This window comes from Zootoca vivipara, chromosome 10 (assembly GCF_965207765.1).
Source record: "Zootoca vivipara chromosome 10, rZooViv2.hap1.1, whole genome shotgun sequence".
Classification (NCBI taxonomy): Eukaryota; Metazoa; Chordata; class Lepidosauria; order Squamata; family Lacertidae; genus Zootoca; species Zootoca vivipara.
In genome coordinates this window covers 37,228,300-37,239,792 of record NC_142593.1, presented here as the reverse complement: position 1 = coordinate 37,239,792, position 11,493 = coordinate 37,228,300, and the positions used below count along the sequence as shown (strand labels likewise).

Sequence of the window (11,493 nt, the reverse complement as noted above, 5' to 3'; positions counted from 1 at the left end):
TCTCTCAATTGCGTCACTACCCAGCGCCGAAGGAAAAAAGCAGAGCCAATATGGCGTCCGCAGAACCTCCGCGCAGGAGGAGGCACAGCGAGGGAAAGGATGGCGAGGCGAAAGGAGGGGAAGGGTCGGAGGAGGAGGAAGGAGGGAGAGAAGAGGAAGGAGACCGCTGGGTGGGCCCTTTACCTGGGGAGGCCGTGCAGGTGAAAAAGAGGAAAGGTAAGCTTTGTCATGCTGGCCACATGACCTGGAAGCTATACGCCGGCTCCCTCGGCCAATCATGCGAGATGAGCACGCAACCCCAGAGTCGGTCACGACTGGACCTAATGGTCAGGGGTCCCTTTACCTTTACCTTTGGGGACCCAGGTGGCGCTGTGGTTAAACCACTGAGCCTAGGGCTTGCTGATCAGAAGGTCGGCGGTTCGAATCCCTGTGACGGGGTGAGCTCCCATTGCTTGGTCCCAGCTCCTGCCAACCTAGCAGTTCGAAAGCACGTCAAAATGCAAGTAGATAAATAGGAACCGCTACAGCGGGAAGGTAAACGGCGTTTCCATGTGCTGCTCTGCTTTACCAGAAGCGGCTTTGTCATGCTGGCCACATGACCTGGAAGCTATACGCCGGCTCCCTCGGCCAATCATGCGAGATGAGCACGCAACCCCAGAGTCGGTCACGACTGGACCTAATGGTCAGGGGTCCCTTTACCTTTACCTTTAAGGGCGGGCGGGGGGAAATGCCTCAGAGACTGTCAGCCCCTCTGGACAGGGCGACTCTTCTTCAGCACTTCGTCCCTCCTCGTGTTTCCTTCCGAGCCTCTGGTGTCGGGTGATTCGCTGCACGTTCCTTGGAGGCATGTTTAAATTGAGTTGCAGGCAGACCAAGGCTTGCGGATACCTGGCTCGGTGGTCGTGATCTGCACGTAACTAACTGTTCAGAGAGTTGCAAGGTGCAACTGTTATGTCTCCTTTGCGCTCTTGACGCTTCTGACTTGACATGCTCCACCTTGCATGACATCTCCCATAAGAGTGAAGCAGTACTGTACGTGATGCTTGCACATGCTTAAAAAGGTAAAGGTAAAGGGCCCCTTTAAGTCCAGTCGCAGACAACTCTGGGGTTGCAGCACTCATCTCGCTTTATTGGCCGAGGGAGCTGGCGTATAGCTTCCGGGTCATGTGGCCAGCATGACTAAGCCGCTTCTGGTGAACCAGAGCAGTGCACGGAAATGCCGTTTACCTTCACGCTGGAGCGGTACCTATTTATCTACTTGCACTTTGACGTGCTTTCAAACTGCTACCGGTAGGTTGGCAGGAGCTGGGACCGGGCAACGGGAGCTCACTCGAACCACCAACCTTATGATTGGCAAGCGAAAGAGGCTCAGTGGTTTAGATAACAGTGCCAGCCGTCTCCCTGTCCCTGTCCCTGTGTTTGCTTACCTGGCAGTAAGTCCCACTGAAAGCACTGTTGCTTACTTCTCAGTAAACGTGGTTTGAGTTAGGTTACAAGTTAAAGAAGAGGGCTGGAATTTCCTTCTCCTGTACTGTAGTGGTTTAAATACTGCTACATGCATTTTTATGTATCACCGAATGTTCTGGAGCTTTTAAAATTCATTTTAAGTGGCACAGGTGGGGGGTTCACATGTTTAAATGTATCTCTGTGTATACATGCATGCATGCAAACAATCCCTTCATTCAGTTTCACTCAGCTTTATTTTTATGGATACTTAAGTCATGTGAAGGGATGCAGGTGGCACTGTGGTCTAAACCAGTGATCCTCAACCTTGGGCCTCCAGATGTTTTGAGACTACAATTCCCATCATCCCTGACCACTGGTCCTGCTAGCTACGGATCATGGGAGTTGTAGGCCAAAAACATCTGGAGGCCCAAGGTTGAGGACCACTGGTCTAAACCACAGAGCCTAGGGCTTGCCGATCATAAGTTTGGCAGTTCGAATCCCTGCGATGGGGTGAGCTCCCGTTGCTCGGTCCCTACAGTCCAATTGTGCAGTCCAAGCACAATTTTGCTGCTTGTGTGACAACTAGGGCTGCAGTTATGTGAACACTTACTTGTTTGTGTGGGGATCAAGCCTCATATAACACTATGATACAGCTACACAGTTGTTCTCATACCACAGTATTGAAAGAGAAGTTTGTTCAGTTTGGTCTCTTTTAAATCAAAATAATTTGAATAACATTTTTGAAATGGAATATGATTTTTAGGAAACACTATTTCTTTATTTATAGTTCTTGAGTTTGAACATGTCTACCTGGATAATCTCCCCAGTGCTTCAATGTATGAACGCAGTTATATGCACAGAGATGTCATCACACATGTAGTATGTACTAAGTAAGTCTTTTTTTTCTATTTTAAGTATTGTAGAATTGGACCGGATGTATGTTTCAGGAATTGCATCTTGCCTAAAGAGTGCTTCATAACATTCCTGGATTGCAGGGGTTTGGCTAGATGTCCCTTGGAATCCCTTCTAATGCTACAATTCTATGCTTCTATAAGTGCAGCATAGCTCATCCTGCTTTTTAACTCCAAGCTTAAGGGGGAAAGTTGTGACATGTGTTTGTTGCATTGAGTTTGTTTTGAGCATCTCTGAAGTGCAGCACAACTGTAAGAACCATCTCTAGAGTTTCAAACTCTGTAGGAGGACTTGAGACAGTCCATGTTGTATATGCTTTGAGACTCGCCCAAGTGACCTTGAAAGCCCAGTGTGAAATGGAATAGTTTCTCTGAGGTTCAGCATGTTGTATTAAATTTCTTCCCTCTCTTTGGGGAATAAGTAGCGTCCTAGTGACTGCACCTGTGATTTGGCTTCCCAAACTAGCCAGAAGCTGCAGACTCCTGTGGAAGGTTGCTAGTGAAGCAGAGATCTAGGTTTGCGGTTCTTTTATAATATGAAGGTTATATGCTTGTACCTGCAGGACTGATTTTGTAATAACAGCCAGTCATGATGGACATGTCAAATTCTGGAAGAAAGTAGAAGAGGGAATTGAATTTGTTAAACATTTCCGTAGCCATTTAGGTAAGTTACTGTGTTTGGTATTTTCTTTTTCTTTTTTCACAAATAATATATTATTATTTCATCATTTAAATATGCTTCATAGCACACTTTAAAAATCCATACCATATTTTAAAAATTGGGTTCTCTAATGTTACTTAGCTTGAATGATTAGTTTTTGTGAAATGCAGCAGTAGGGTAGCCAGATGACAGTGGGTAGACAGTGCTTTTGCACCTTTAATAGTTGCATAGAAAGAGTCCTGTTTGCTGCAGAAGCTCTCAGTTTATATTTTGATCTTTGAATCCCAGCCTTCTAGGCCCATTTTATACATGACTATTCAGAAATAAATCCTACTGAGTTCAAAGGTACTTTATCTATCCGTGCAGCTTTAGTTTGTGACATAATTCCATCTGAAGCATTTATATAGCAATTATGATTTTGTTCATTTTTTTTCCTCAAATGAAGAGAACTTATTCTCTGGAAGCAGACTATTTCCTTTCTTTTGCTCACAATAGGTGTTATTGAGAGCATTGCTGGTAGTTCAGAAGGTGCATTATTTTGCTCTGTTGGGGATGACAGAGCAATGAAGGTTTTTGATGTGGTGAACTTCGATATGATCAACATGCTGAAACTTGGGTAAGTCACTTTTCTTTTTTTATGGTCCTGGTAGATTTCCTAATGCTTTAGAATACTTCTGTCTAAGAGGTAATTGGTTGTGATTGATTGTGGTACACAAATAACTGTCTAATTGCTGGCATACTTTTAATAAAGGAGCAGGAAAATACAGCAAGCAAATACAGGGTTGTATTACATTGCATATAATCATGAATTGTGAGGGGGGCATTTATCAGGAAAAATGTAAAGCAAACTACTTCTTATTTTAAAGTTGTAGTTATTTTGTTGAATTCAGATTCCTTGAGATAAGACATTGAAGAAAAATAAGTATTACTCTCCTTCTACAGCCTTGCAAGTGCTGCAAAGCACACCCAGAGTTTCTACTTAATGCATGTCAGTTCAGGTGGAGTTTTGCATGAAAAAGAGATGCATGTGCCGAGCTGCCCACCTCCATTAAAGTAGCTGGGGAAATTAGTGCATCTGTGAACTTCTTATGTGTTCTTCTATCTATATTCCTAAAATCATGCCAATCCAATTATTCTTTTTATTTTAGCTACTACCCTGGCCAGTGTGAATGGGTGTATTGCCCAGGAGATGCAATATCTTCAGTTGCAGCGTCTGAGAAGAGTACTGGGAAAATATTCATATATGATGGTCGAGGAAACAATCAGCCACTTCACATTTTTGATAAGCTTCACACATCGCCTCTTACTCAGATACGACTGAACTCTGTCTATAAAGTCATAGTATCATCTGACAAGTCTGGAATGATTGAATACTGGACTGGGCCTCGCCATGAATACAAATTTCCCAAAAATGTGAACTGGGAATATAAAACAGACACTGATTTATATGAATTTGCTAAGTGTAAAGCATACCTAACTAGTATATGTTTCTCCCCTGATGGCAAAAAAATGGCTACTATTGGTTCTGACAGAAAAGTCCGAATTTTCAGATTTTTGACAGGGAAACTGATGAGAGTCTTTGATGAATCTTTGAGTGTAAGTATATATATATTACAACATTCAGTTACTTGCTAGTACAGATGATCTTTTTAAAATTTCTTTCACAGATGAGAAGTACTCCATACATACATATATACAAATTGTCCTCTATAAGAGTAATATTTTCAGCATTACATTGCAGTATCTGTTTAGCATTATTAATACACTGGTGATTTATTCTTCTTTTAGTTATATACCATGAAGTTAACAATCAAGGAAAAAATAAACGGTATTTTTAGAAGGCTCTACTGTTGTTACAAATGTTAACTGAATTACTTATATTGTGCTTTCTAATCAAAATTTATTACTTTTAATTTGCTTCAACTCAAATTACTTAACTGTCTAGTTACTATAACCTTGTCAGATACCACATCCAATATATGAATTGCCAACTTTTTGCTATACATATTAAAGTATGTATTTTAATTGTGTAAAGACACATGTAACTAACATTGTTGTATGTTACATAAATTGACCTCATTAGCACATAATACTAAACTGCGTTTTGTTTAGCCAAAGTGTGGAATTTAGATGTTGTGTATATTGATTTATAACCATTTCATTATTCGTCTCAAAGCAGCTTACAGAAAAAAATAACATGCATTATACAGAATTTATTAAAAATAAATCGAAGTCAAGTTATACGCATATTATAGGTAGGTGTCTTGTTTCTGTAGATGTTTACTGAGCTGCAACAAATGAGACAACAGCTGCCTGACATGGAATTTGGTCGGCGTATGGCTGTGGAGCGGGAGCTGGAAAAAGTGGATGCTGTCAGGTTAATTAACATCATTTTTGATGAAACTGGACACTTTGTGCTCTATGGGACAATGTTGGGAATCAAGGTCATAAATGTGGAAACAAACCGGTAAGTCTTGCTCTTATTATTTCATGTTAGCTGTACCTATTTTGTTTTGTTCAGGGATTTCCAAGAGATTTTAAAGAAAGAAGCTCAGTCTTCATAGGCTCTTTAATTGCTCAAAATTAATACATAATACAGTTAAATAGAATTGAGTTGGCATTACTCATTGGGAGTGCTATAGCTCAGTGGTAGAACATCTGCCTTGCATGCAGAAGGTCCCAATTTCAAACCCTGACATCTCCAAGTAGGGCTAGGAGAGACTTCTTTCTGAAATAGTGGAGAGCCATTGCCAGACAGTGTTGACTGTACTGAGCTAATTGGATCCAATGGTCTCACTTTGTATTAGGTAGTTTTCTCTGTTCCTGTGATCCATGATAGTTAATTTATATGATTAGTGTCACCTGATATGCTACTGAAATGCTTACCATCTTTTATCATCTATAGGGAATAATGTCTGCTTTTCAGAAAGTAAGCTCTGATCTTTTGGTAGTTGGTCTGACAATCACAACTCAGCTATGTACGGTAGATGAATAGCCATGGTTTATTGTTGGCTTATAAACCATGACTTGCTTAAACTCTGGTTCAAACCCCACATCCCACCCACCCCCTGATATAGTAGTCCTGTGACAGGTTTAGAAGAAAATGGCCTTGTGAGTTAAATTGTGCCCCATTGAGACCAAGGTTAGCCCACAGAATGGAGCCCCACCCCCGGATGTAGAGATTCAGTGCCCAGTTTCACATTCCTGGTGAATGATGGAAGGGGACTATCCACATAATTTGCAGATTTCCATTGGTTAAATGATTCCAGATCATACATTTTCATTAGCTATCCATCTGGGACCCATAATATGAGAACTGATACTTTAGATCAGGTTTCTGATGTGTTATAACTGACACTTTTTCATTATCCATTTGTATTAAGAGTCTTACTTCCAAATATGTTTGTTAAGCCTGCTGTATTGGTCCAGAGGTTCACCTGGTTTCTAAGCCCACAGTGCCTTCCAGAAGGTAGTCAATATCCCTATGATGTACTGGGGATCTTCGCTTCCAAATTAATCCAAAAATTAATATGCTGTTTGGATGCAGGGTGCTCTGAAATATTACATATTAAAGGCAGGCTACATAATGATTTTGAAGTTCACGAATTTTCCTTTCCTGTGTGTAGATGTGTTAGAATCCTAGGCAAGCAGGAAAACATCAGGGTCATGCAACTGGCTCTGTTCCAAGGTGTCGCAAAGAAACACCGTGCCGCTGTTACAGTAGAGATGAAAGCATCCGACAACCCCGTTCTTCAGAATATCCAAGCTGATCCAACAATAATCTGCACCTCCTTCAAAAAGAACAGATTTTATATGGTAAGTTTATACTAGGGGATCTAGCTGGCAGTTTCCCACCCCCTACAGGCTACTTTTAGCGGATGGGTGTGCTGCCCATCTTTCAATCACCTGAAGTTGCCAGGTGATTCCCCCCCCCTTTTTGATAGCCTTTGATATAATACTATTCACATGTCTTACCACTTGGTTCTAACTCTAATATTAATTTTAGTACATTTTTGTACTTCCTTATACCAAACAACTAGGCTGGGGGGTGTCTTGGTGACTATTTCATTATGAGAACTCCACTTGAGGTGAAAATGCAGTAGAAATCTGCAAAGAAGCATTTCTTTAAAGCTAAAGTAAGTTTAGCTCACATAAAAACTTAATATTTTCGTTGAGATTTTTGTTGAGATGTTGACAGTCTTCAGATATGCCAAAGGGCAATTCTTTTCACTTGGCATAGGACCAGAAACAGTTTGCAAACCACAGGAAGACAGAAAGCCTTTCAGTTCAGCAACATAATATGGTGCCTGGGCAGCCTATCACTAGTTAGGAACAATATGTCTTTGGAACTACAGTGTATGATCCTTCCAATTCCATTAGTCAATAAGAGAAACAAGGATGCTGCTATCTTGTCCTTCAGTTTACCAAACGTGAACCAGAAGACACCAAAAGTGCAGATTCTGACAGAGATGTATTTAATGAGAAGCCATCTAAAGAAGAGGTCATGGCAGCCACTCAAGCTGAAGGACCCAAGCGAGTTTCTGATAGTGCCATTATCCACACAAGCATGGGAGATATACATGTCAAGCTCTTCCCTGTTGAGTATGTATATGAATACTTTTCTATTTCATTCCATTTTTAATAAAGATGCTCATTATCTTGAGCTACTGTTGGACCATTCACCAGCATCATTGACAGAGCTGCACCTTTTCCCTTTGTTTGCTTTTGTTCCATTCTGTCATAGCTATGGTACCACCATTTTTGCTCTGGTAAAGCATTTTTACCGCTACTGCTTTCTCCTACATTGTGACAAGAGGAAGAAGGTTGTAAGCTTTCCTGTTTCCATAACAAGAAGGCAATTTTAATTTGTAATAGGCAAAATGATTCACAGAATGTGATTGTGAATGAAGAGTTGTCTTCCTACTGAATGATCTGGCAGGTGGCCCTAGTTCTTTATGGATATAGATAGTTGCAGTCAAGTGCTCTCAGTTTCACTGGATACAGATACGGACCAATTCAAAACATTACCCTATTCCAGTGCACTAAGTACTATACTAACATCTAATACCTTTTAACTGCAGGTGTCCCAAAACAGTGGAAAACTTCTGTGTACATAGTAGGAATGGCTACTACAATGGGCACACCTTTCACCGCATAATCAAGGTAACTTTGGTATTAGTAACAATATTTCTCTGTTCTCAAATGTTGTTGAGCTCGTTAGATAAACAGGTGCTGCAATATCTTTAATTTTTCCTGTCCCATAATGGCTTTATGCACATCTTATTATTAAGTCCTACCCTACTTGTGGATTTTGCATATGCATTTCTGAAGGATTTTGTGCAGAATTCCAAAACTGTAATCACAGCATATCAATCTATGGGATACAGTGGCGTCACCACTGTAGATAAAATGGATCAACATTTTTTCTCCTTTCTTGGTAATACTGAAATTTGGATCACTTAAAGATACTGATTAATAGTGATGGCAGTATGTTACTTCCTGGTTCGGAGGCTGTACATTTCTGAGTATCAGTTCTGGAAACAGCAGCAGGAGAAGGCTGTTGTCTTCCAAGTCCTGCTTATGGGCTTTCTGGACGCATCTGATTTAGCCACAATTTTAAGCAGGATGTTGGACTGTGCCTAATGCAGCAGGGCTGCTAATGTCCTAAATTGTGATTTTTCTTTCGCCCCCTCCAAACGTAGGGCTTCATGATCCAAACTGGAGATCCTACTGGAACTGGAATGGGAGGTGAAAGTATCTGGGGAGGAGAATTTGAGGACGAGTTTCACTCAACTTTGCGACATGACAGGCCCTACACACTTAGTATGGCTAATGCAGGACCAAATACCAACGGCTCACAGTTTTTTGTAACAGTAGTACCAACTGTAAGTACTATGTCAGATGTCATTGAATTGCCTCTCTGTGAGTAGCAAAAGTTTTGAGGCTGTTGGTAGATGGAAGGGTATTCCATTGTGTCTGTTGTCTACTATAAGGATGAGGAAGCCTATGGACTTCCAGATGTTGTTGAACTACAGCTCCTGTCATCTCGTAACTATTGATCATGCAGGCCATGCACTGCAAGTTATAGTCCTGTAACTGAAAAACCACGTTTCCCATCCCTAGTCTACTTGGTGGTTATAGGGGAAAGAGCTGAAGGCAGCCACCATATTACATTAGCTGCAGAAAAACATTAGTTATACTGTACTTTGTTTCCCCAAACAGATGAGGTAATAAGCCTGTACCTGGCCTGTACCATTTCATTTGTGGGTGGGAGCACCAATGATTGCTTCTTAAGAGACCCAGCATCTTTTGCTGCCCTTGATAGCCAGCTAGAATTTGTTACTATATGCTCTGCCATATATCCCAACTCAACAGAGTAGCAGAGTCTTCTCTGAAGTGGAATTGGGCTATATAACATCTCTGATTACTTTTTGAAAATTCAAAACATACTTTGCCTTTCTTCTGAGATGCTTGCAACATTCTATCTCTGTTTTATTCTTGCTACTACCAGATCTGGAAGCCAGGATTAAAAGATAGTGATTGACCCAAAGTGCACTGCAGTTCAAGGCTGAGTTTCCATCTGAAGACAGGGGTCCCTGGGCCAAGTCCAACACTTGTCCTTCTTCCACTAGATAGGCCTCATCCCTGAATGACTTGCATCCAGTGTGGCTGGACAGAAAACTTTCTAGGTCGGGTCTCTCCCCCTCTCCCGATTTATCACAGCAGCTGTGGCAGGATAAGAGAGACATGGGGAGAGGTTTTAACATCAAACCTACTACCCAGCTGCTCTCCTGGCTGCTTGCCACAAGAGATGAGTTATCTGTTTCATATAATCGTTATGTTATACAGTGGTACCTCTACTTACGAATAACTCTACTTACGAATGTTTCTACTTACGAATGGAGCTCCGTCCGCCATCTTGGATGCAGTTTAGATAGGATTTTTTCTACTTACGAATTTTTAGATAGGGTTGCTTCTACTTAGGATTTTTTTCTCCCAATGCATTCCTATGGGATTCGACTTACAATTTTTTTCGACTTACAAATGTGTGTTCAGAACGCATTAAATTCGTAAGTAGAGGTATCACTGTATGCTGCCTTGTGAACCACTAGATTGGAAAGGGGGATACACATATTTAATATAAATAGCTTAAATAATCTGTTTGGTGAGAACGTAGCAGGATTTGGTTCTCCTACCCCACCCCCCACCAAATGATCAAAACTTGTCCACAACCTAATGTGTGCACAGAAACTATAATGACAGTACCAGTTTTGCGTTCATGGTTCATTATCCAGCTTGGAATATGTTTGCGGAAACTGCTTCCGTGCGCATGCAGCCTTTTGGGTTGGAGAGTTAAAGAAGTCAGCAAACAAACAAGCATTCAGTGTAATAGTGTTTTTATAGAGATCCCGTTGGCGATAGTTTACATCACAGAGTTCTCAGTATAGTAACTTGAGATTTAATTATAATTTTCTCTTTCTTTTGCTCCATCAACTTGATATGGCCTTCCACAGCCATGGCTGGACAACAAACACAGTGTGTTTGGAAGAGTATCTAAAGGAATGGAAGTCGTTCAGAGAATTTCAAATGTGAAAGTCAACCCCAAAACTGACAAGCCCTATGAAGATGTCAGCATTATTAATATCACAGTGAAATGAAATAGGGTTTTAAAGAAGCCTTGCAATTAAGGGACTTCAAAAATGATGCACCTAATATCTCCATTTTTCCGCTGTGGAAAGGTTGATACCTGATCTGAAACTTTCTAATCATTATGTGTCCGAGGTGCTCTCAGCTGTATCTTTTTTAAAAATGTTTTTATACAAAAAAATAAAAGCCAGCCATGTTAGAAAAGTATGTATCTTGTGTATATATTGCAATGGTATCTAGTATGGAAAAATGCTGCAGCATTGCAAGCAGCTCTATTCCAGCACTGAAATATATTTGTGTCTTCCAACTCATTACCCACAAAATAGAATGGGGAAAAAAGGTTTTTTAGGGTTTTAAATATATTTAATTGCAAATACAACATGTAACCATAATCATATTACTGTGCATTCTTGACAATAAAAATCTCTTTACACTAAATAGCACACAAGTGATAATTTGATCCGCTAATAATTGCTAATACTAAATAGGTATTCTTTAGGTTTTGAGTGGAATTTGTTATAAAAGGATTATAGTGATTTGTCCCTTTCTTAATCCATTGTTCTTGAAATTTGAGCAAGATTGGGAAAAGTTCACCTTTTCCCCCTGGCAGATGGTTGCAGGGTGTGTACGTTCCTATTTGGGAGGCAGCAAAGGTGCATAACCTTGCAACACTTTTTGGCATACCACTGCCAGATAATTGCCTACTTCCATCCATCCGTTTCCCTCCTTCATGGGGTGGAATCCCTGCAGTCTGTCTGCAGGAGAAAAGCAAAACTGTTGCTTCAGTGCGGCTCAGGGTGGGTTCATTAAAGAACTTGGGGGATGGCA

General features: G+C 40.9%; 1 protein-coding gene across 1 annotated transcript; it reads left to right on the top strand.

Annotated features, from left to right (window-relative positions):
* Window positions 1-28: 28 nt before the first annotated feature.
* PPWD1 (peptidylprolyl isomerase domain and WD repeat containing 1) lies at window positions 29-10,869 on the top strand. Its single transcript, XM_035100808.3, has 11 exons — window positions 29-216; window positions 2,234-2,336; window positions 2,921-3,021; window positions 3,514-3,634; window positions 4,167-4,614; window positions 5,295-5,485; window positions 6,645-6,834; window positions 7,439-7,620; window positions 8,100-8,181; window positions 8,721-8,903; window positions 10,533-10,869. Exons 1-11 carry the CDS (start codon window positions 51-53, stop codon window positions 10,674-10,676), a joined length of 1,911 nt encoding a protein of 636 aa, XP_034956699.1. The 5' UTR covers window positions 29-50; the 3' UTR covers window positions 10,677-10,869.
* Window positions 10,870-11,493: the final 624 nt, after the last annotated feature.